Source organism: Taeniopygia guttata, chromosome 18, assembly GCF_048771995.1.
Source record: "Taeniopygia guttata chromosome 18, bTaeGut7.mat, whole genome shotgun sequence".
Taxonomy (NCBI): Eukaryota; Metazoa; Chordata; class Aves; order Passeriformes; family Estrildidae; genus Taeniopygia; species Taeniopygia guttata.
Window position 1 is genome coordinate 8,702,535 of NC_133043.1, and position 21,502 is coordinate 8,724,036.

The following is a 21,502-nucleotide window of genomic DNA, read 5'->3' on the forward strand; positions in this document are numbered from 1 at the left end:
TTAGGATGTTGTTAAGCTTGGAAATGGAAATGGAAATTACAGATCCAAGATGAAGCAAAAGGGAAAATCCTGAGAGGTTCAAGTCAGGGAAACTAGATAAACTCCATTCAAAGTCTGGAAAGAGCTGTCACATGAAATTGCAAATCCAAGTGTAAGGATTTATGTCAGAGCAAATAAAAAAAGTGGTGTTTTATAACCAGAGACTGCAATCCTGCTGCCTAGTTCTGAGAAGGGGCAAGGGGGGAAGAAAGCAGTAATGGTTGATTTTTTTAAATCTACCTGAAGTCCAGTAAAACATTTGATACAGCATGTCACAGGAAATTTTTAGTTTGCAGAAGATGTGAAAAAGCACAAAAATCTGTAAAATTAATAAGGCATTAAATCCCAAGTGAGACTGAAGCCTTGTGTCAAGGGGGTTGTTAGCAGTGGTAGCATGGGATGGGAAACCCTCTTGACACAAACCTGCAGGCCCCAGGAAAAGCTCTGCTCACCTCAGCAGCTGGGTTGCTGGAGCAGCCAGATATTCCTTTCCTCTCCACTTCCCCTAAGGGAAACCAACCATATGTTCCCTGCGCCTCTGCAGGGCACAGAGACATCTGCTGGGGTTGGAGGCATTGGCTCAGGGCAGTGGAAGAGGTGGGAACCTTTTAAAATGATAATGAAAAAGTAAAATGATGCTGACTTATGAAAACAATAATCAGTAAAGCACTTTGCCTCTTGGGCTGTTAAACACAGAGCAGAGGCAGATGCTCCAGCAGCAGCAGCCAGAATTTGTTATCAGCTGGGAGTTCATTAGTTGGAAAGGTGGGAGAGGAGCTAGATGTGGGTTCAGTGCAAGCTCCCTGTTTAACATGGCTCAGAAAAGGTAAATGTAGTTCTCAGAGGGACCTGCTGAGATGTTTCCCTGGCAGGAGTTACTGCTGTTGTGTGAACTGGGGGCGAGGCTTCCTCTGGAAACCCATGTGGATTCTTCATCTTTCATGTCCAGATCTACACAGAAAGTTGAGCTGCAGAAATAAGGAGTCAGGACAGAGTGAGGGCACAGGGAGGTGACCAGAGTGATGCTGGGGATGAACAGGCCTGGTACCACATCCAGTTTTGCAGGTCAGGCTCACAGAAAAGATGCCTTCTCCAGTGGTGCTTTCTTTCAGAATCACTGCAGGTTCCAGAAGGGTTAAACAAGTAAAAGTTGGCCATTTTGCTGGTTGCCTTAAAATATTTGGAGAGAGTTCATCTGGATAAAAATCAGCCCCAAATGTTATTTTTGATTGACTCAGTTCCTGGAGGTTTTGCAGCAGTGGAAGATGTGGCTACATCACTGTGATACTTTTTAAATGTCCCAGTTTGCCACTGGGTGTCTTTCTCTCCTCTCCCCCTGATTTTTCCTGCTGTGTGAGAACGGCTGTTGGTCTAGAAGGCAACAGAGATATTTCTATTGCCTCCTGCCCTGGGTTATTACTCTGTGCAAAAGGCCCCTTCCCACATCTTGAGCCACCACAGCCCCATGGTTCAGTGCACTCAGATTGTCTTTCCACTGGCACCGTGCACTGTGGCCTGCTAATGCCTGGGGTTTTTTCCTCTGATCCTTATTTTCCAGACTGGGGTGGCAGTCAGTGCCTTTGTAAAGCCATTTTAAATGTGCTAAGTTTTGTGTAAGACCATGTGTATGTGTACGAATCTGGGCTGCTGAGGTTGCAGCTTGGGGTTGTCAGCAGACCCAAGAAGCCAAACCTATCTCTAGGTCCAGGATTTATTCCCATCAGAAATCATAGTTAATTAAAGCCTTCTTCTGAAAGGAATTTCTTAGCCACACTAGAGGGATAACAAAGTGAAAGCCGTGTCCTTTATCCTGCCCTTTCATCTCCTAGAAATTCCTTCCTCTCCTGTCTCTTTCTCTCTGTCCTGATTGTTAAAAGAAATGAGAAATAATTTCCACTTGGAAAAAACCCAAGACAACAAAACTCCAGCCCAGCTGATCGCAGCAGAAGCCGAGGAGACGGAGCTGAAAGGAGGGAGCTGTTAATGAAGCATCAGCATGGAGCCAGGGGCAGGAGCTGGAGCCCATCCAGATGGCACCGCTAATTCCCTGCATCCACTGAACATCCTCCCGGGAAGGCTCGGCCCAGAGCACTGGTCAGCTGCAGCCTCGCCCCCACCCCCAGGAGGGGATTTGCCTGGGTTATTCCAGGCCTCCAAATCAACTCATCCCAATTCCCTCTATGGATGGGGAATGACATCTTCCCTGCTGACCCATCGAGGGAAAATGGAGCCTCAGACTCTGGTTTCCATGCATTCCTGCACTCAGGTTGCTGCTCTCCTGCCTGTTAGCCTGGCTGGCAAGGGCCAGGAGGAAGGAACAGAGGGAGCAGGGGGAGAGGAGGGATCAATAGGAATGGAGAGCAGAGCTGGCAGCGTGGGGAGCAGAGGTGCAGCAGCATGGCCCCGATGGCAGAGCGTGCCTTGGCTGTGCCAGCACTGCCCTGTCTGCTCCTGAGCTCCCAAAGCTTCCCTCCATCCCCAGGCAGCCGGATCCTCGTGTTTCCTGGCCTGGCAGATAAGGCAGCCTGGCCATAAATCAGGAGGCCTGGAGAATGGGATCAACGCAAGGCAGGCGTGCTGCAGAGTTAATCTCCTTTACTCCCTGATGATGGATGGAGCTCATTGCAGACATTAATCAAGTCTGTGAGTGTGCACCAGGCAAAATGGATTAGACACCATGCTGTTGGCAGAGGCACGTCCTGAGTCCCTGGGCAGTCCTGAAGGAAGCCCAGCGTGGTGGCAGTGCCAATCAGGGCTGCAGCACAGCACTGTGGTGTGGGTGACGGGATTACAGCTGCCAGAGCCCCAGGATTGCCTAGGTGTGTCTCCACTTCTGCTCTGCTAGTGCTGGCTGTGCCTCCCCAGGGGCTCAGGGCTGTGAGGTGGGTTCTGGTCATGGCTGGATTGTGCTCATCCATGGAGCTGCTCTTCTAAACAACGTGCAGAAGGTGCTGGGATGGTTTTGGGGACACTGGAACATCTCCACTTATGCAGCTCTCAGATCTGCCTGTTACCTAGAGGAGACACAGCTGCCTGTGAAGGGAAGCTCTGGTGGGAATGGAGAAGGAGCAACAGGCAGCAGAAGCCACCTGTGAGGCTCTGGAGATCATGGACTGTCCTGGATAAGCAGGAATAGGATCCACTGTCACATCCCAGCCCTGGCCATGGCTCTGCAGAATCCCTTGTGAAAGGCTCTTTTCTGGTGAGAGATCCTGTTCCAGCTGTGAACTGTGCCACTTTGGACATCACAGATTCGAGGAGTGGTGTCTTGGAAGCAAAGGAAAATGTTTTCAGGCATCATGAGAAAAATGTTCTTCATCTGCTTCATACTGGCGTTGGAAGGACCAGCAGTAAGAACAACCCCAAATCCTTGTCTTCCAAAGGGGGAAAAGTTCAGGCCTGATGAAGTAGAAGGAAATGCCCTGGAAAGTTATGGACTGTGCTATTGCACAAATGTCACATCCCAGGATGTGGATTTCCAGCACAGCCACCCTGCAGCACCTGCTTCCCCCTTAGGAATGAGCAGCTCGGGGTGTTCCCGGCGGGCAGCGCTGAGCCCCGATCTGCTGGAGCGATGCCGGTGGCCCACGCGCTCCCTGCTGCACGGCAGCTGGAGGTTGCAATATCCTCTGACAGCCAACGAGTTGTGGTTTTCTGATGATTAATGACACCTCCCTCCTCATGGGAGCCATTCAGCCTCCACACAGCTGGATGATAACGGAGCCAGAGCGAGATTTGGGTGTTTCCAGAGAATAAGGTCCACATGCAGGGAGTGCGGTGCTGCAGTGGTGAGTTGGTTTATTCCCCCACATCAATTCCAGAAGGGGGCTCAGTTTCTGCAGGTAAATGTGCCTGACCTTCATTTCCAGGATGGATGCAAGTGGGTGGGTGGAATCCAAGAGGTTTGTTAACAGACATTTTCTTTCCCCCCTTCTGCCTTAAGTGCAAAGCCCAACTGACATCAAAGCAACAGAAAGTCTAATCCCATTTTGAATCAGTACAAGCACATGCAGCGAATGTTAAACAGGGAATCCGGCTGCAAAAAAAGGGAGGATTATCTTTAATTTCCTGAGTGAGGGACTAAGCAAGGGAGACGGAGAGAAAAGAAAGGCACAAGACCAGAAAGAAGTGGCTGTCAGCACAGGGAGGCTCGAGGGGGACGAAGAAGAGGAAGGCAGGGCGAGGAGGGCAGTGAGAGCAGCAGCTCACGTGTACCTGGAGAGGTGAGTCCGGCAGAGCCAGGAACTGGCACGTGGGAAGGAGCCCCATGCCAGCACCTGCCCAAGTTCCCACAGGGATTCAGGGGAAGGATTTGGGTTTGCTGTGCCAGGGCAGGGCTGGTGCAGGCTGTAACTCCTGGCTTGCACGTGTTCCAGCCAGGTCTGTGGAGTTGCTTTTTGAGGGAGATCAGAGCTGGACTGCAAGCTCTGAATGAAGTAGCAAAGGGTTTGTTACCTGATTACATTTGTGGGGGTAAACTATTTGTTGCAAAAAATACTTCCAGCACAGAGCTTCCTAGACCATCAAGTCCTTCTACCTGTCTGAGAGCTGACTCTGGGTGGGTTTCTGTAGCTCCTTGCCACCAACAGGTCCCACCAGCTCTGCTAAGGGCAGTCACTGCTGCATTTCATACTAAGGCTGATGTCCAGCTTCACAGGGCATGAGTTCATGGAGCTGTGTCCAAGTTCTGGCTTGGGTCTGGGATGTATCCTGGCATAGAAGCACTCCTGGTAGCAGTGGCCAGCTGCAGGCAGCAGCTGTGCTGTGGCGTGGCAGGAGATATCTGGGGCCAAACCAGCCCAAACCTTTGTCTGCCAGAGCCTGGTCTCTGGGAAGGAGCTGTGATCCTCTTCCTCCTCCTTGTGGGCAGTGCACCTCTCTCGTGGTCAAGCTCCCTAATTCATCTCCTTGGACTGCTTCCAGCAGCAGCTATTGCCAGGAGGGTGTGTAAGAGGCAATGGAGTAAATACCTCCGTCAGCACCTTTGTGTCCAGACCCCCGTCCTGCTGGCCTGGATGTGATGTGAGAGGAGATGGATCCCTGGACAGGAAAGGGACAGGATGTGACTTCTGAGGATTAGGAATGAGACTGAGACTTGCTGGGCTGCTTAAGGACACGAGCAAAGCCCAGCAGTGGGGCACCCATCACCCCCCAGTGTTCAGGGAGACAGGTGATGTGTGAACAAATGTCAGGAGCTGCAGGAAGGACTCCTGTGGGTGGCTTTAAATCTGGGCAATAACCTGCTTTCTGGCCTGGCCTGATTCAATGCAGGAGAGGCTCTTTCTTGCCCTGCTTCCTCCTCAGCCTGCACTCTCCTCCCTGTGGGACAGATGCAGTGGTCCAACACAGCCTCTGCCATGGTGCTGCTGCCCCTGTGCAGGTGCCAGACATCAGCCCTGTGCTGACCCTGAACTGGGAGTGTTTGGACAGTGGTGTCTGCACACCCATCCAGGGAATTGACCCTTGCCATGGGCATCAAACTGCCATGGCTCCCTTGTCTGAGGTGCAGCCCTGGGATTGCAGCAAGGCTTCGGGTCAAGATGGGCATAGTTTAAAAAACCAGCACTGAAAGTGAAGCCTGAGCCACTGCTGAAAGGGGGGAAGCGTATTTCCATCCAGCTGGTTCATAACATACTTTAAATGTTTTAGATGTCTGGTATGAGCCTTTGCAGACCTCCTGCCCACTCAGTGAGGATGAAATGGCCATGAACTTCCAAGTTTGGTTTTCATGGGTGAGATTTGGGACTGGGAGTCTTGCACTCCAAAATTTGGAGCCGTGTCTGTCACAGGCTCACCGTGAAGCTGCTGTGGATACCACTGTGTGTATTGCTTCTGCCAGTGTGGCTGCTTTCATGCTGGGCAGCAAATGCATAGCTTTGAGTGTTTTACTCCATCTCAAAATAATGTCAGAGTAGAGAGGAGGGGTTTGCACAGCTGCAGGGGCTGTGAGACAAGCCAGCATGATCTGCAGCCACCCAAGACATGGGCTAACCTAAAAAACTGCTTTGAATTGTTGCATTGAATTAAAAAAAAAAACCCCAACAACCTCCTTCCCAATACTTTACAAGGAGACGATCGCTGTAGCAGGGACCTCTAGATGGCAACATCTACCTGAGGAGCTGCAAGCAGGAACCGGGGCCCCGCAGAACTGAGCAGCCCGACCCGGCTGGAGCCCCCAGGGCCCTCACCCAGAGTGGGGAACACAAGTCAGTGCTGCCCTGGGCACCCTTCTGCAGCAGCTGAGGGCAGAGCTTGCCACAACTGTGCCTGCACCTTGAAACCCCCCAGCCTCTACAACATCTCGTACTGGTGCATAGAAGGGGGCAAATTGTTAAAGGACTTTCTCAGCAGTGAAAACTCAATCGATGCTGTCAGCAGCTGCTCTGCAGGCACAGGGGAATAAATGTCATGGGGGGGGTCTGTCAGCTCTGCAAGGTGGACACGGCTGAAACCACTGGCAGCTCTTTGTGCTGGTGTCACCAACCAGCTGTTCAACCTTCAAGAGTGGCTGGAAAACTGGGATTCATGGGGGGAAATGGGGGCTGCTGCCTGCTCCTCCCAGCTCCACTCCCTGCAGGCAGGGCCACAGAGGGAAAGTGCTGAGCTTCGGTGTAGTGTCAGGACTGCCAACATGTGGCTAAATGTTTGAAGGCTGCACTAAAAATTGTTGATTTCTAGTAAACCCCTCCAGTGGCACCCTCCATTAAAAAGGTTTAAGTGACACCAGAGATTAAAGTTTGAATTACCCAGCTTTAGCCACAGGAGTGTGGCTGCAGCAGCACAACCTTTGGCTGGGGGTATCAGGGTGCTGTGCCCTTATGTGGTGTAACAGTGTGTGCTGGAGGTCGCTGGGGTGAAAAAGTTCTTCCCCTGCCTGAAACGGGACATGCATTTTGTACCAAACAGGACCTGGGCTCCTCTTTTGCAAAATGGGTTTAGCCTGTGCTCAGGGAGCTGCAAAGCTTAATTAAGATCCTTAGAAGGACCAAAGGTGCCACATAAATTCAGGGGATTATTATAAATGTCACTGCGCTTTACAAGCTCCAGAAAAATTCAGAGGAGGAATAACAAGACCTTTCACTTCACAGCCCTTTCTAGCAGGGCTACTTAGAGCTTTGTGCTTCAGCATAGCAGCCATAAAATGTTGACATTTATAATTAGATGTGCATAATAATCTCTTTATTCGTGAGCTGAAAAGACAGGGTGTGTCTGGAGACATCAGTCCCTCCTCCTTGCCAAGGATCCCCCTCACTGGAGTTGCTCATGAAACCATCATTTGGTGAAATGTCTCAGGGCCTGGTTTAAAGAGGTGTGGAATCTTTGCAACTCCCCCAGGGAGCTGTGGGCTGGCCATTTTGTGAATAAAACCAAAGCCTCCGTGTGTTTTTAATCTGATTAGTTGATGATAATCCAGTCGTATCATGCAACAAAAACTGTCCAGCTTCATTAGGCAATCTCTTGTTTTAAAATAACTGTGCTCGAGAGAGCACTTGGCTCTGCTGTTTCTGCTGAAGATTGGCAGAAATGGGTGCTTTTTGGTGGTTTTAGTGCTTTGTGAGAATAGGATTAATTTGGGGCTTGGACCGCTGGGGATCGGTGGATTTTGGTCCCATGGGTGCCTCAGCGGCATTATGCAGCCCCTCTGCCAAGGGGGCTGGGGGCAGAGTGGGCAAAGGGCTGAAGGGGAAGGGCTGGGGCTGAAAGCGGGGCAGGGCTCGTTCCTAGCCCACCGTGCTGCTCCTGGATCGATGATGGGGGACCTCCCTCCGAGGCCAGTCCTGTAGCACCGCACCAACCCCGGATCAAGCACTAGGTCGGTTCCGTACGATGCCAGTCCCGGACCACCGGCTCGGAGCTGGATTGAGGAGGATGGAGGATTCCCGAGGGAGCCGGTCCCGAACTCGGTGTTGGATCGAGAGGGGAACCTCCCACCCGCTCGGTCCCGAACCCCGCTGGTCCCGGAGCATCGGGTCGGTCGCGTACCACGCCGGTCCCGCTCCCCGTCGCCGGTACCGGACCGCGCTGTTCGTCCAGCCGGATCCCCTTCCCAGCGAGCCGATGCCCGGGAGCCCGGGGCAGCCCCAGCCGGGGGCGGAGCGGTGCCGGTGCGGCGGGATGGGCGGCCCGGCCCCTGCCCCGCTCGACGCCGCATCACGGTGAGTGACAGCCGCCCCGGCCCGGCCCCGCCGCACAACCCGCCGGGCTTTTCCAATCAGGCCGGGCCGGGGAGGGATTTCCTGCCGGGACGGGGCCGGCCCGAGCGGGACTTTGCCGAGTGCCGCGCCGCCTGCTCGCCGGGACCCGCGGCTCCGCTCCGGTACCGGCGCCGCTCCCGCCCCGCGCCGCTCGGGAAGTTGTGGCCGGGCCGGGCTGGGCTCGGCACTGCTCGGTGCGCCGCGGTCTGGAGCGGCTCCGCACGGCGCGGGCGGCTCCGGTCCGGTGCCGTCGGTTCGCTCCGGTGCGGTTCGGTTCGCCCGGGCGCCGTTCGGTTCGCCCCGGTGCGGCGGGCTGGGAGCGCCGCCAGGTGAGTGGGGCCGGCGGAGCAGCTCGCCCCAGGAGCCGCGGAACAACTCGCCTCGCTGGGGGCAGAAATCCCCCCGGAGGAAGGGGCCGCCGCGCCCGGGGGTCTCGGGGCGGGGAGGCGGAGGCGCGGCCGGGCGGGCAGCGAGGGGGCCCCGGGCGCGCCCCCGGCGGGGCTGGAGCTCCCGGGGGAGCCGAGCTGCCCCCAGCGCCCCTCGGCACCCGGCTGGGTGCCTGCAGCTCCTCTGCATCTTTCCTCCGCCACTTACGTAACTGGTTTGGGTTTGTTTGGGGTTTTTTTCCCCCCTCTTCTCCCTCCTTTTTTTCCCCCGGCGCTGCCGTTGGCTGAGAGGATGTTTGGGATACTTTAGTTCTCCAGGTGGATTCCTGGGGTGGAGGCTCAGCTCTGCTCGTGTGGGAGGGATGTTTTGCTGTTGCTTTTCCAGCTTTGAGCGTTTCTCGAATTTTATCTTCGCCGCTCCTGTCTGGGGAGGCTGGGGAGGTGCAGGTCGGCATTCGGAGCTCTCGGTCCCTCCGAGTTGTGCCCCGCGTGTTCCGGGAGCCGAGGCAGCAGCACCGGGGCCGCGTTCCAATAGAGCGAGCAGACTTTTCAAATGTAAAGTCGTCTCACCCCCTCACGTTCGCTCCTTGTGAGCGTTCTTGAGGAGCGGCACAGAGCTGGATGCAGTGCACAGGGTTTAACGAAATAGTTCTGAAGACGGTGCAACACAGGAGGTTTCGGGAGGGGGTTTGTGTGCAGCGAGAGGTTAGTCCGAGTCAAGTGGCTGAAACTTTGTTCTAAGGTAGATAAGCTTGTGCAGGTGCCCCTGGACGAGGGGAGGTGACAGCTGACCCTGACGGTCACCAGCTACAGTGCCGAGGGGTTCATCAGCTAAATGAGCTATGGGTGGGAGGAGAACCCCCCCAGCCTGCAGTGGGAATCCCTTGTCCCAGAAGCTAAGGATCATCTTTTCCTGCCCGGTGCTGCTGCACCCTGGGCAGTGCAAGAACACGGGGAAGCCGTGAGGGGTCCACGTTTATGGGGAGCTGCAGCTCCTGGCTGAGCAATGCTATGCCATGGGATTCTCCTTCTGGTTTTGCCCCCACCCCAACAGGACCTGTCATTGTTGCCTTGTCTTGCCTGTGATTTCCATGCTCTGAACGGTGACCTCGATTGCTCGGAGGAAGCAACAGTCGCTGTTACATAAACTGTGCAAGGCGAGCGCTCTAGGAAGGGAGACTCCGCTGAGCCATCAGCTGGTTCTGGTCCGTTCTGGATGGGCAGAGGGGAAGTTGTGGAGTGATCTGGCGATAGCCTTGTAGCTGGCAGGGTGTGTGCTCCCTGCTCTCCTGCACACACACTCCTCCCGGTGTAGGAGCAGCCTGCCAGATGTATGGCCCTGAACTAGGAGGGATTTTCTTGCCCCACAGTTTGGGCAGCCTGGGTGCAGTGTGGGAGCACAGGCTGGGACATGTGAACTGCTCCTGCAGGACCCCATGCCCTCTCCAGGGTACCCTGGCTGGCAGGATATGGCCTTGATCCTGTCCTGAGCACAGTTGTCTTGCTGAATTACACCCAGCTCCTCACTGGGGCCAGAGGGTGCTCCTGAACTGGTGAAGAAGTGTCTTGGGTCCCAGGGCATTGAAAGGGAAGTTTAGAGGGTGACGGTTTATCCTTGCACAGGAGAAGAGTGCAAGGCAGGCTGACCCACTCCCATGGGTGAAGTTTTTTGGCCAAACCTTCCCAGCTCTGTTCCTTGTGTGCTGCCACCGGGAAAGGAGAAGGGGAGATGTGGTGTGCCCCAAGCCCCGTGTGCTGCCCTCAGGGAGGACGTGGTGTGTGTGGTGCCCTGGGGAAGTTTCCTCCACAGGTTCTCCCCTCTCTGTTTAACATAAGGATGAGCCAAGTCCCTCCAGGACTAAATATAGTCAAAGTATTCGTTCTTCAGCACGGGTACAAAAGCTGTCGCGATGGAGCCGGGAGGTAAATGGCCTTTGGGGGCTGACTCTGCTCTTCCCTCCGCAGGTCCCGGGCTGCCGTGCCGGGGCTCCCCAGCGTGCCTGCAGTGCCGTCACAGAGAGGAATGCCGAAACGAAGGGGCTAATGAGCACCAGAGAGGGAGGATCTATAACTTCCAGATGGCAACGAGCCCGTAATCCCTTTGGGATGAATTAGGGACTCGTCAGCGCAGCAGAGCCTGCTGAAGGGAGCAAAGCACGACACCTCTGGCTCCAGGAGTGCTGTGAGAGGCTGAGGGCATCCCAATGCTGCCAGCGCTGGACACCCTGCCCCGAGTCGCCGGGCTTTGTCTCACAGAGCTCTGGTGCTGCTGGGAGCCTGTCCCCAAGCACTGAAGTATTTTTTGTTTTAACTGATTGCCTGTTCTCCAACCAAACCCCATCTGGATCCTGCTCCTCCTGATGCAGAAAGGGACTTCTGCCCTTAACAGAAAGAATTCTTCCTTCTTGTTTTTATGCCCTGTGGGATTGTAAAGTGTCTTTCTTCCTGGATTTCATCTCACATCAAAGTGTGTTTTGAGGAATTAGGGGCTTATTCCCATGGCTTTATAAACCTCTGGGATCTGAGGGTTTCTACGTTGCCGCTGCTCCCACCTGCCTGCAATGGGGCGCGAGCAGGAGCTGATCCAGGCCGTGAAGAACGGGGACGTACCTGGCGTGCAGAAACTGGTGGCCAAGATCAAGGCGTCCAAGAGCAGTGAGTACCTGGGCAGAGAGCCGTGGGCTCCCTCCCCCTGGCTGGGCACTCCTGCCAGTCCCGGGGTGCAAGTGCTGGCTCTGCCCCCCGGCACACGAGTTATGCTGCGGCTGGAGGCGGGAGTGCAAGCACAGCCCGTGCGGATGAATGACTGGGCTGTAAGCAATCCTACAGCTGAGCTGGGGTTCCCCTTGGGCTCGGGGCCAGGGGCCCTGGAGTGTGGGCCACTGAGCAGGGATGGGTGAAGGGAAGCAGCCGTGGCAGGGGGAAGTGAACCGCTTTGGGGGGGACGCTGCTACAAAGGGTCTTTAGCGGTTGCTGCTCACTCCCAGCCGTATTTATCTTGTGAAAAATTATCATCTCAGCCAGTCGACTGGAACCAATCGTCAAGCCTTGAATTTCAGTCTGGTAATGTTTAACCCTTCAGCAGGGCTGTTTTCTTGCCTGTGCTCTCAGAAAGGTCAGCAGCAAGCAGAGCCTGGAGTGAACAGGGGGCTCGGGGGGGTCCCCAAGGGCACTGGGGTCCTGCAAACGCTGCACGGCGTCTAGAGGAGATGGGGAGGGTGGAAAGGTGGATGAGATCGTGGCCAGTGCCACGGAGCCTGTGTATAGAGCTCCTGGTTGTTTCTCCTGACAGACCAAGAGGAGGAAACTGGGAAAGGTAAATAAAAGGGCTCTGGATGCCATGTCTGGCTGGGGGAAGGTGCACCCTGTCTGCCCGGGCTGTGGGAGTGTGGATACCTCTGCCAAGGCTGCTCATCGTGTGGGGTCTCGTGGGAGTGGGTGGGAAAGCTGAAGGGGAATAAGCTGTCCAGAGGAGGGAGAGAGGAGACTCAGGCAGGAGAAGCTTTAAGGCTTCTTAGGAGCAGCTCAGAGAGGAGAAGCTGGTGTGGAGAAACCCGAGTTAGGCTGAGAATTATAAACGTGAGGAGGGGATCAGCTCCCCTGGGTCATCTACTAGAAAGCTTTGACGGAGCCAGAACTTTGCAAATCTCAACTGCTGGGCTTTCAGAAGGGCTGGGAGCCACCTCCTCCCCAGAACAGAAGCATGTGGGGCCCCTTCCCTGGGTGAAAGTACTGGGTGCCATTGCCTCTGCTGCTCAAGGACTGTGCCTTGTTCAGGTCCCTGAGCTGAACAAGAACAGTCTGTCTGTGTGGATGGGTGGAAGGACACCCCCAAGGCAATAAGTAACATCAGGACATGAGTGTCCTGCTGGCTGATGCAGCCCCATCCTCTAAGCTGGTGTCCCATGGCCAGGCAGTGTGTGCAGGCTGGAGTGCCCATGGCTCTCCTCCTGCACACCCAGAGGGGTGAAGTCACACTTGTTTTCTCCTGTACCCTCCAGTAACTCTCTCACAGTTCAATCCTGTCTGTTTTCTCTCTGGAGTCTTCCCCTCCCTGCAGCCGTGGGGCACCCACGTGAACATGTGTGTTTAACTCCCTGCTGCAGTGGCATCAGCAGCTCCCTCAGCTTATTTTCATTTTATTCCTTTATAAGGAGGAGCCAAAAAACCCTGACCCCTCCAAGTCCACTGTGGCAAGCCCTCAGTGGGGCTCCTGTACTTGACCTGCTGTGGGGCTTGCCTGGTCCTGGAGGCTCATTCCTGGCATGGAGGGCACCACTGCTCCCTGTCCCTTATGGTTCCCTCTCCCTCTTCTCACCGATGCCGTGTGAGCCAAGCATTTGCTGCCTTTGCTGCTCATTAAAGTGCCTTTTCCATATGACAGGCTGAGATCCTGGCTTTTTGGGTTTTTTTATTATATATTTTTTTAAATCCCTCTAAGAGTCCTTCTGCTGTCTCAGTGGATTGGGAGCTCGATCGCTGTGATCAGCCCTCTGGGGCTTCCTGTGCCTAAAAAAGTCACCGCACGTAAGCAAAATCCAAGCGCCAGTCCCGGCAGCGGGAACTTGAGGGACACGTTTAATATTCTCCGTGCGCAGCCTCCTCCCCGCGCAAGCGCCACCACACAAGTGGGTCACAGCACCTCTCACTCCAAGGTGCTGGGGCGGGCAGGGACAAGATTTTTGGGGGCAGGAGCCAGGAGGAAAAGGGCCGGCAAGGGCAGTTGTCCTGTCTGCGGGAAGGGGACACCAGCGTGATGCCGTGGTCACTCCTGCAGCCAGGGAGGGGGTTCTGGTCTGGGAGAGCCAGGCTGCTCCTGCTGGGCCAGCCGTGCTTTGCTGAGGTTCCCTGGCAATGGAAACATCCCGCTTTTCATTTTCCTTCTCCCTCTCCCCTCCCCTCTGCCTCGGGAGCGTTGCAGAGTTTAATTGAAATTGTTAAACGACCCATCACGGCTTTGGCCTCTCTCCTCTGCGATCAATCACGTCCCTGGGCTGCTGCCCTCGCCAACAATGCACCAGTTGGCCCAGCCAGGGCCAGCACCGAGGGGCTGGGGCTCCTGGGGGAGGTGAGAGGCACAGCCCCTCTGGCCAGGGATATCTGGGGTGACAGCTTCTGCAGCTGGACGGTGCCCAGCAAAGTTTGGGTGTCCCCATCCCTAAATGCAGGATCCAGGGATGGGGGATGCCAGGGTGATGCTGGGACAGGGGGAACCCCTGTGATAGCAGGGAGCTGGAGGAGCTGTGAAACGCCATGGGAGCTGGACTCACTGTTTGCCTTCCTCAAGGGAGTGGTGAAGGTTTTTGTTTAAACGTATGCAAAGTACAAAGAAAGGGCAGCAGCTGAGCAAACTGGTGTGAAACTCTCAAAGACAAGGAGCAAAGCCCTGCTGGGGTTCAGCTGCTGCCTTGAGGAGGTTCAGTCAGCCACTCTCCCCATCTCACCAGCTATGTTGGTGCTTTCCAGACCTTAGATATTAAGGACTGGGGTGGGCTCATGGGACATGGCTGTGTTTGGGCCATGACCTAGCAAGCTGTTAAATGCTAGCAAAGCTTGCAGAGGGGTCTTGGCTTTATCTCCACATCTGTGTTGGAGCCTCTCACTACTGCACCGCAGCAGCACAAAGCATGTTAAGGTTTTTTCAAGAGCTGTGCCTCTGATGCTGCTGCCACCATCCAGTTTGGCAGGAGAAGGGCGATGCTGCTCCACATGCTGTGAGACTGTAGCAGGCAGATGAAGGATAACTCACTCCTTCTCTCCTCGTTGAATTTCCTCCTAATCCCTAGTAGCTGTATCAGCTTAAGCCTCAAAGCGTGAGGTTTAATATCCCTCCTGTGATTTGTTAGCCTTTGCCACCGGCGCTCTGTGTCCCTGTCCTCTGCAGAAACATCTGCCCTCCTTTTATAACCTGCTGGGATTTCTGCTTCTCCCAACAGCAGCAGGTCTGTAGTTGTCTGGGGGAGAAGTTGCTCCTTTTTTGCAATGTGGAAGTTATTTTGTGATGGTGTTGGATGTGCATTTGTGCCAGGCAGCAAGCCCAGTGTGCCATATCCCCTTACAGAGGAGGACCATCCTCTTTGCTGCTGCTACCAAGCGAGGCTTGTCCCAAACCCTCGGATACTCCAGGTGCTATTCCGGATCTGGCTGGAGGGCAAAGCCCAGACTGGCCTTGGGCAGGATCCTTATCCTGTCAGGCTCTGTTACACCTGAAGGCTTTCCCTAGTGGCCGGGGTGCCTGGGCACCTTTCCTGCTCCACTCCTGCCCCGGGCAGTGCCACTGAGCATAAGTGTGGCCCTAGCCACGTCCCTTGAAGCCCAAGTTTTGAGGATGAGTTCCCAAAGCGTCTTTGGCTGTGTCCTCCCCTCCTCTCCTCGCACGCTGTAGGTCTGACGGGCTGGACCGGCTCCGCAGCTGCGCTCCGACTTGGAAAGGCTGTGGGCACGCCTGCGGAGAGACGCTGAGAAACTCTGCCGAAACGGGCAAAACTCCCTCTTCCTCCGGGACTGAGCCAGCAGCGGGGCGAGGCACTGTGCCTGGGGAGCCGGGCTGGTGGTGGCCTCGTGCCGGGGACCCCACCACCCCACAGCGTGCCCAGACCTGCTCCTGAACCAGCCTGCGCTGGGTGGGTGGTGGGAGCGGGAGAAAAGAGCCTTCAAAGGCTCTGGAGAGTGCGGCAGCCACGGGGCTGGATGGTGGTGGGGCTGCAGCTCCATGGCAAGGTGGGCTCAATCCTTTCTTCCTCCTCCTGACCTCCCTGGAAGTGGGGGTCTCCTGTGGTAGCCCGGTGTTTGCTGGGTGGGTTTTCCCATCCTGGCATTCCCACCTCTCTAGCTGGGAAGGAGAAGCCCTGCACAGGCAGCGGAAGGAGTGAAGGGATAGTTGGTTTTCAAAGCTGTGCTCCAACGGGTGTTGTGTTTGGAAAGGGGCCCGGCTGCCACTGGAGCGCCCGGAGCCAGGGAAAGAGTCGCTGTGCCGAGTGCAGGAGATAAGGCAGGAGCAAACAGCATCACACAGGGAGATGGAGGAGCCTGTGCTGGGCATCGGCTGGCCTAGCCCCTGCCCCTCTGCACCCCACTTCCCTGTGTTCACAGCTCCACATCTCCTCCTGTCCCAGGTCTGTGTTCTGTCCTCAGCCTTTGGATGCCCATTGGCAGGGCAGCCTGTGCTCCCTGCTGTCAGCCTGAGCCGCTGCAGCTGACTTTTTCTTGTCTCTGTAAAAGAGTGGGGGGAAAACCAGGCTAATTCTGGGGAAGGGGATGAATTTGGAGACTTCTGAGCCTGCTCCAGGCCATGCTGCCATCCTTTGGAGAAGGCCAGACAGTGCTGGGGTATGCCAGGGAATCTGGGATCTCCTGGAAATGTGGAGGTTCCTCAGGGCCATGGATGGAACCAGGCTGGCAGCCATCCCCAGTGTCGCAGGCAGGAGGCTGAGGTTTGGGACAGGAGGGGAATTTCCATCCCTTGGGCATTTCCTGGTGACTCAGCCCAGACCACGGGGCTCAGCTGCCCCTTCCCAAGGGCTGCAGAGGCCATTTGGGCTGTCTGACCCAGAAACACGCGATAATTCAGATGACGACAGCTCGAAGGCAGACAGGGAGGGCAGCCCTGAGCCCTGGGACACCGTGTGCCCCGCTGACAGCAGCACACGGGCACAGTAACCAGGACAGTGCTCCCCAGGGCTGCAGAGAAGGGACGTGGCAAGGACGCTGCCAGCACCGGCATTCCATCCTCTGGCTTGGCTGGTTGCAGGAGGGAGCTGGTGGACCATGAAAACGACTAGCATCATTTCTGCTACCTCTTTGTCAGGATCCTGGTGCCACAAAGAGGCTTTTCTGGGGAGGTGGGAGGTGAGTTGTTGGATCCCAGTGGTGATGGGCCGCGTGTAAGATGGTTTCCTGCTGGAAATGGATGCTTCCACCAGCGTTGCTCCGGCAAGAGTTAAAAGCGGGGTTGGATGCCGTGCGTGTATGTGTGCATGCACGCGCCCTGCTTTGTTTTTAAAAGCGCCTCGGCTGTCCTGGATCCCCGCCAGACCCGGGGCCTGCCGCTGGCAAAAACTCCGGCAAAGGAGTATGAAAGGGGCAAGAAACTAAATAACAATAAACCACCTTTTTTTTTTTTTTTCTGGCTGCTCTAGCAAGTGAGAGGGTGGGGAGGAGCTGCAAGCATTCCGGCTCCCCCTAAATCCCATCCTAGCTTCCCTAAAAAATCATGCCTGGGATGGAGAGTGAGGGATCTGTTTGAACCTTGGGGCTGTAATATCACCCAAGCCTTGCCGAGGTGTCACGGTGAGTCACAGACCTGTCTGGAGATGCCCAAACTGCTTGGAAATGGCTCTGTCGGTATGATCTCTACCCTCCCCAGGGAAGGAAGGGCTGGATACTCTGGCCCATCCCTCGCTCCTGCGGGATGCTGCCCAGGGTGGGTGCACAGCCACCCCAGGGAGAAAGGCTGCAAGCGAGGGCAGCGATGGTGAGATAAGGGACAGGGAGAACCTGCGTGAGGCAGGCACGCGGCTCCCGCAGCATCCCAGGCCTGGTGCAACACGTCCGGCTGTGCTCTGCCAAGCCCTGCCAGCGCCGCTCCCCCGGGCCCCAGCCAAGGCTGTGCAGGGAGCACGTGGCCCCCAGCCTTGATGCTGTGCCCAGACCCCTGCCCTGTCCTCCCTGGTGCCATCCCAGGAGCTGGGGCTGGCTGGGCCACCTGAGGTGGGTGGCTGTGCTGGGAGGGGTGAAAACTCCTGGGATTTCGTAATGCTGGGCACGGCTGGTTGTGTAAGGCCCTGTCTGCTTGGGAGGGAGTTGGCGAGCATGGCAAGGGCATCTGGTGCCTGTCACTGAGGTGTCCCCAGCAGTGAGGTTGGCTCAGGCTCTGCCACCCACTCTTGCACCCACAGAACATCTATCCCAGGGGCTGCCTGCCTCACTCTCCCCCTCCAGCAGCCCCTTGTGGGGCATTGCCTTGTTTCTTTGCTAGGACAGGTGTGGATAAGCCTGAAGAAGGTTTCCAGTGGGAGGTGAACTGGATGCAAATAGCAGTATGGAGACTGAGGATTAGGAGCCTCACTGATCTTCCCCTTCCATAGGTGTCCTTTCTCCCTGGGCAGGACATCCAACTCACAGCCTGTGCAGTCCCGCAGGGACCTGGGATATGTCCCCACCATGGCAAGGCCACGTGAGAACCACTTGCCTCAGTGGCCTCCAAAAGGGGCCAGAGTCCTTCCTGGTGGCTAATCATTGCCTACACAGGGAACACAGGGACACTGGCCAGCAGTGTGGGGTTCAGCACAGCCATGGTCCTGGGCTGCAACCCAGGCTGCTCTGGTTGGTTTGAAGCAGCTCTGGTTTTGTGGGGCTGACACAGATGGGAAGGGCTTCATGAGCCCTGCTGGCTTTCCTGAACCAGTACCTGCTAATCCTGCTGGCTTAAAAAGAAGGGAGACGCTCCTCCTTAGAGGGAAGGAGGCTCCTGCGCAGAATGAGGCACTGCCTCTGACCCTGCTCTGTGTCTCCAAACCTCAAGAGCTACTTAAGCATTGGGAGAGCCCTCAGCTTCCTGCTCAACAGTGTCGACGTGCAGGCAACTCCCTGTCTTGGAGCATCTGTCCCACTGGTTATATTTAGCAGCACATGGATATCCTGGAGCTGCTTCCCTATTCCTTTCAACCCAAACCTGCTGTGGATGAGCAGGTGTCCAGCTATGAGTCCCCAAAGCCATGACTCTGTCCCACTGCAGCCTGCTCCAAATGCCTGTGGCTTTGTGAGACTGAATATACAGCAGGTGAGCAGTCCTGGATGAACATCTCCCCCCAGGAGCAGTGCAGGTGGGTGCCTCTTCTCAGCCCCAGCTGGTACAGTCCAGACCCTGGAACAGGGACCAGCATGTGACCATCAGCTCCCTGCACCCACACAGGTTGCTTGCTGGCTATATTTGCAAAAACAGTACCTCGTTTTCCAGGAAGGGATGAGGCTTCCAGGGCTAGTTGGCTCTCCCAGTGCTTTCCCAGAACGATTGCCCCTGTTCAGAAAGCTGTTCCCTGCCAAGTCTGGGGATGGAGCAACCCGCCATGGTCTCATGGCCACAGGAGGGGTAGCACAGAGCAAGAAGTGGTGCCTTTTCCTACAAAAAGGAGCAGATGGAGGCAGGAGGGTCCCATCTTTCCCTGTGCTCCCCCGCTTTCTCCCCAGACCCGCCCCAGGATGCTGCGGGGCAGCAGGTGGGGTTCCAGGGCTTGCTCCCACGTCCTGCCTGTGCCGCCAAGCCGGGCTTGCCGGGGCCGTTCCCGACACGCACCCGCCGTGCTGGGAAGGCGTAAACAGATCGGGTTCCCGGCAGGGGTCCAGGGAGCAGGCAGGCCTTGGCTTGTGTCCCACCAGCGCTCCGTCGGGATGGGGTGTGGGGAGCGCCCAGGCAGGGCTGGGATGGACGGGGCTGACCTGGCAGAGGGGTCCCTGCGGGCAGTGGAGTCCCTGTGGGAAGGTGGGCACGACATTGGTCTGACAAGGAGCCGAGGATGTTGCCTCTGCCTGTTTATCTCTGATGCTGAGGTGGGCCTGTTCTTTGGGGGGTGGGAGGTGTTGCTGTACTGCCCCCAAACCCCTTCCTGATCCCTTTATGGGGAGCTGCTGACCAGAGCTCAGCCCGTGGACTGGGAGCCTTCAGATCCAGCTCCTTTTTTATTGGAGTTGTATTGTGATGCCTTTGTCCTTGCTGTAACTCAGCCCATTCCCTTCCAAGGTACATGGGGGGATGGGGCTGCTCCGTGTTTGTCCCCAGCTGGTCCCCAAGCAGCTGCTGCCCGGCTCTGGCGTCCGGGCTGGGCAATGGGAGGAACCTGCTGCCCTCCCTGACGGCCCTGGAGCAGCTGGGATGAGGGGAGGGGGTCAGGAACGCAATGCCCAGAATAACTCAGCAGTCACCACGGGCCCCGAAGGGATGGGAAGGTGGCTCTGGGGTCCTGGGGTGGATTCCTGCTCCCAGAACAGGGAGATGCCTCTCTCCAGGACACAGACTGTCTCTAACTGCTTAGTGATTGCTGCTTCCATGTGGGGACATGCAGGGTGGTGCAGGACATCCTGGTCATGTAGCTGTCATGTCCCTCTCCTGTCCACTGCATATGAAACCCCATGGTAGACCAGGATCCCAGGCAAATCCTTCACTGCCACAGATGCATATCCCAGTCCAGCTAACACAGTGGGCAGGATTTTGGTGATGGCTTCTCCCACTTTGGAATTGTCCAGTCAGAAACCCAGGTGGGCAGTCAGAGGGTCTGATTCATCTGGGAAAGAGCTCTCACTCTGGGCATGGACAACACTTTTCCACATCTTGGGAAGGAAAGGAGAGAGTGGCAATTGGACCATCTCTCTGAGGCTGCTTGCCCCAGGCTGGAGAGAGCTTGGCCTGTGCCTGCTAGTGATGGACCCATCCCTCTTCCATTCCCACTTGCCAGCAGCACGGAGCAGCTGGTCAGTTCTCACAAATTTCTGTAGGTAACCTTTGCACAGGGAATGGGAACAGCAAGGTGCCTTGGGTGCCCTCACCATCACTGGAGAAGGGATTTGGAGAGGGATCCCTCCTGTCCATCATGGCTTGGGAGCTGAGCAGCCTCTGCTGAGTGAGATCCTTACACTCTTTCCCAATGCAGATGCCACAAATGGCTACAGCACCATGGAATCTGCAGGAGCAGTCGCCCATCCAACATCCCTTGAGACTGGCAGGAACCAGAGGCCACATTTTGGCTCTGTCCTGGAGGGGAGGAGACATTTTGCTGAAGCTGCAGTTCAGAGAGAGCTGGACAGTGCAGGCATTGCTTGCTGGAAGGAACCTTCAGGAAGCTGAGCCCCTTGTTTCAGTTTGACAATGGAGAATAGCCAGCAGCCCCCCAGAAGTGGAAATCCTTGGTTCTTAGGAAAACCCAGTCCCCAGGCAGCAGCTGCCATGTCCCTGCACAGCCCAGGCTGTGACTGTCCCAGGGGACCCCGCCGGGCACGTCCCTGAGCGGGGCTGGCGGGGTCAGAGTTGAGCAAAGGCATCCGCAAGGTATTTTTAACCGTGTGAGTCCAAACTGGCCGCCAGCAGCCGTCTGAGGTTAGTCCCGGGCTGCCGACAGCTGATTGCCCACGGGCTGCTGGCGAGGGGGGGGAGTTTGGAGTAAAATTCAGTTCCCAGCCGTGTCGCAGCCTTGGGAAGGAGTGGCGGCACTTGAACCATCGACCTTCTGGGTGACCTCGAGAGAACAGCTTCACCTCCCGCTGCCTCCCCTCCCATCCTGTGTGCCTTGCCCAGATTAGCGCAGCCAGGGTGGGGACAGCCGCTCCGTCCGCCCTGGCAGCGCCTGCTCCAGGTGCACACAGCTTCCCTGGGGCCAAAGGAGGAGGATGTCACAGGATTTCCAGCCTCCGCAGCGCTGTGTGCTTTGAGTACTGGCTCCACCGGCTGGAGCAGCTCCTGGGTGCCAAGCTGCCCTGTGCGGGCACGGGGCTGGCAGTGATGGTGACATGGTGCCATAGGGCTGTGGCAGCCCAGTCCTCCAGCCTCAGCCTTGCCCTGCTTCCCCCGGCAGCTGCATGGTTGCTGCAACCTCCATGCTGCAATGTAGGGGCTGGATCCTTGTTTTGCTCCCTCAAGCCCACAGGCTCTTGCTGGCCACTGTTGGGTGCTCTAATTTTTATCTGGGGCTCATTGTTAGAACTGTAAAATAAATAGGTACGTGCTGCTCTGGAGCGTCAAACCCCTGCAGGTATAGGTGGGTTGCTGGGTTGCTGCGTCCCTGCTCGCCCTCCCTAATTAACTGTTGCTCAGCTAATCCAGACTTACTGACCTGCCCTAATCTTCCCATGCAAAGCCAGCCCTTCACTGCTGGCTCCTGTTGCTCACCTCTC

The 21,502-nt window shown here is 56.3% G+C and overlaps 1 protein-coding gene across 8 annotated transcripts in view; it reads left to right on the forward strand.

Annotated features, from left to right (window-relative positions):
• CASKIN2 (CASK interacting protein 2) overlaps positions 1-21,502 on the forward strand; it is a 53,369-nt gene that overhangs the window by 11,639 nt on the left and 20,228 nt on the right. For 3 of the 8 annotated variants that reach the window (XM_030287250.4, XM_072937063.1, XM_030287255.4), the window contains exons 1-2: positions 8,010-8,563; positions 10,586-11,275. In XM_030287250.4, coding sequence (XP_030143110.4) covers positions 11,182-11,275 — 94 coding nt within the window. In that variant the 5' untranslated portion in view covers positions 8,010-8,563; positions 10,586-11,181. Of the gene's footprint in view, positions 1-8,006; positions 8,564-10,585; positions 11,276-21,502 lie in introns of those variants that run through there. The other 5 variants (XM_072937061.1, XM_030287249.4, XM_030287252.4 and 2 more) reach the window with 5 other exon arrangements.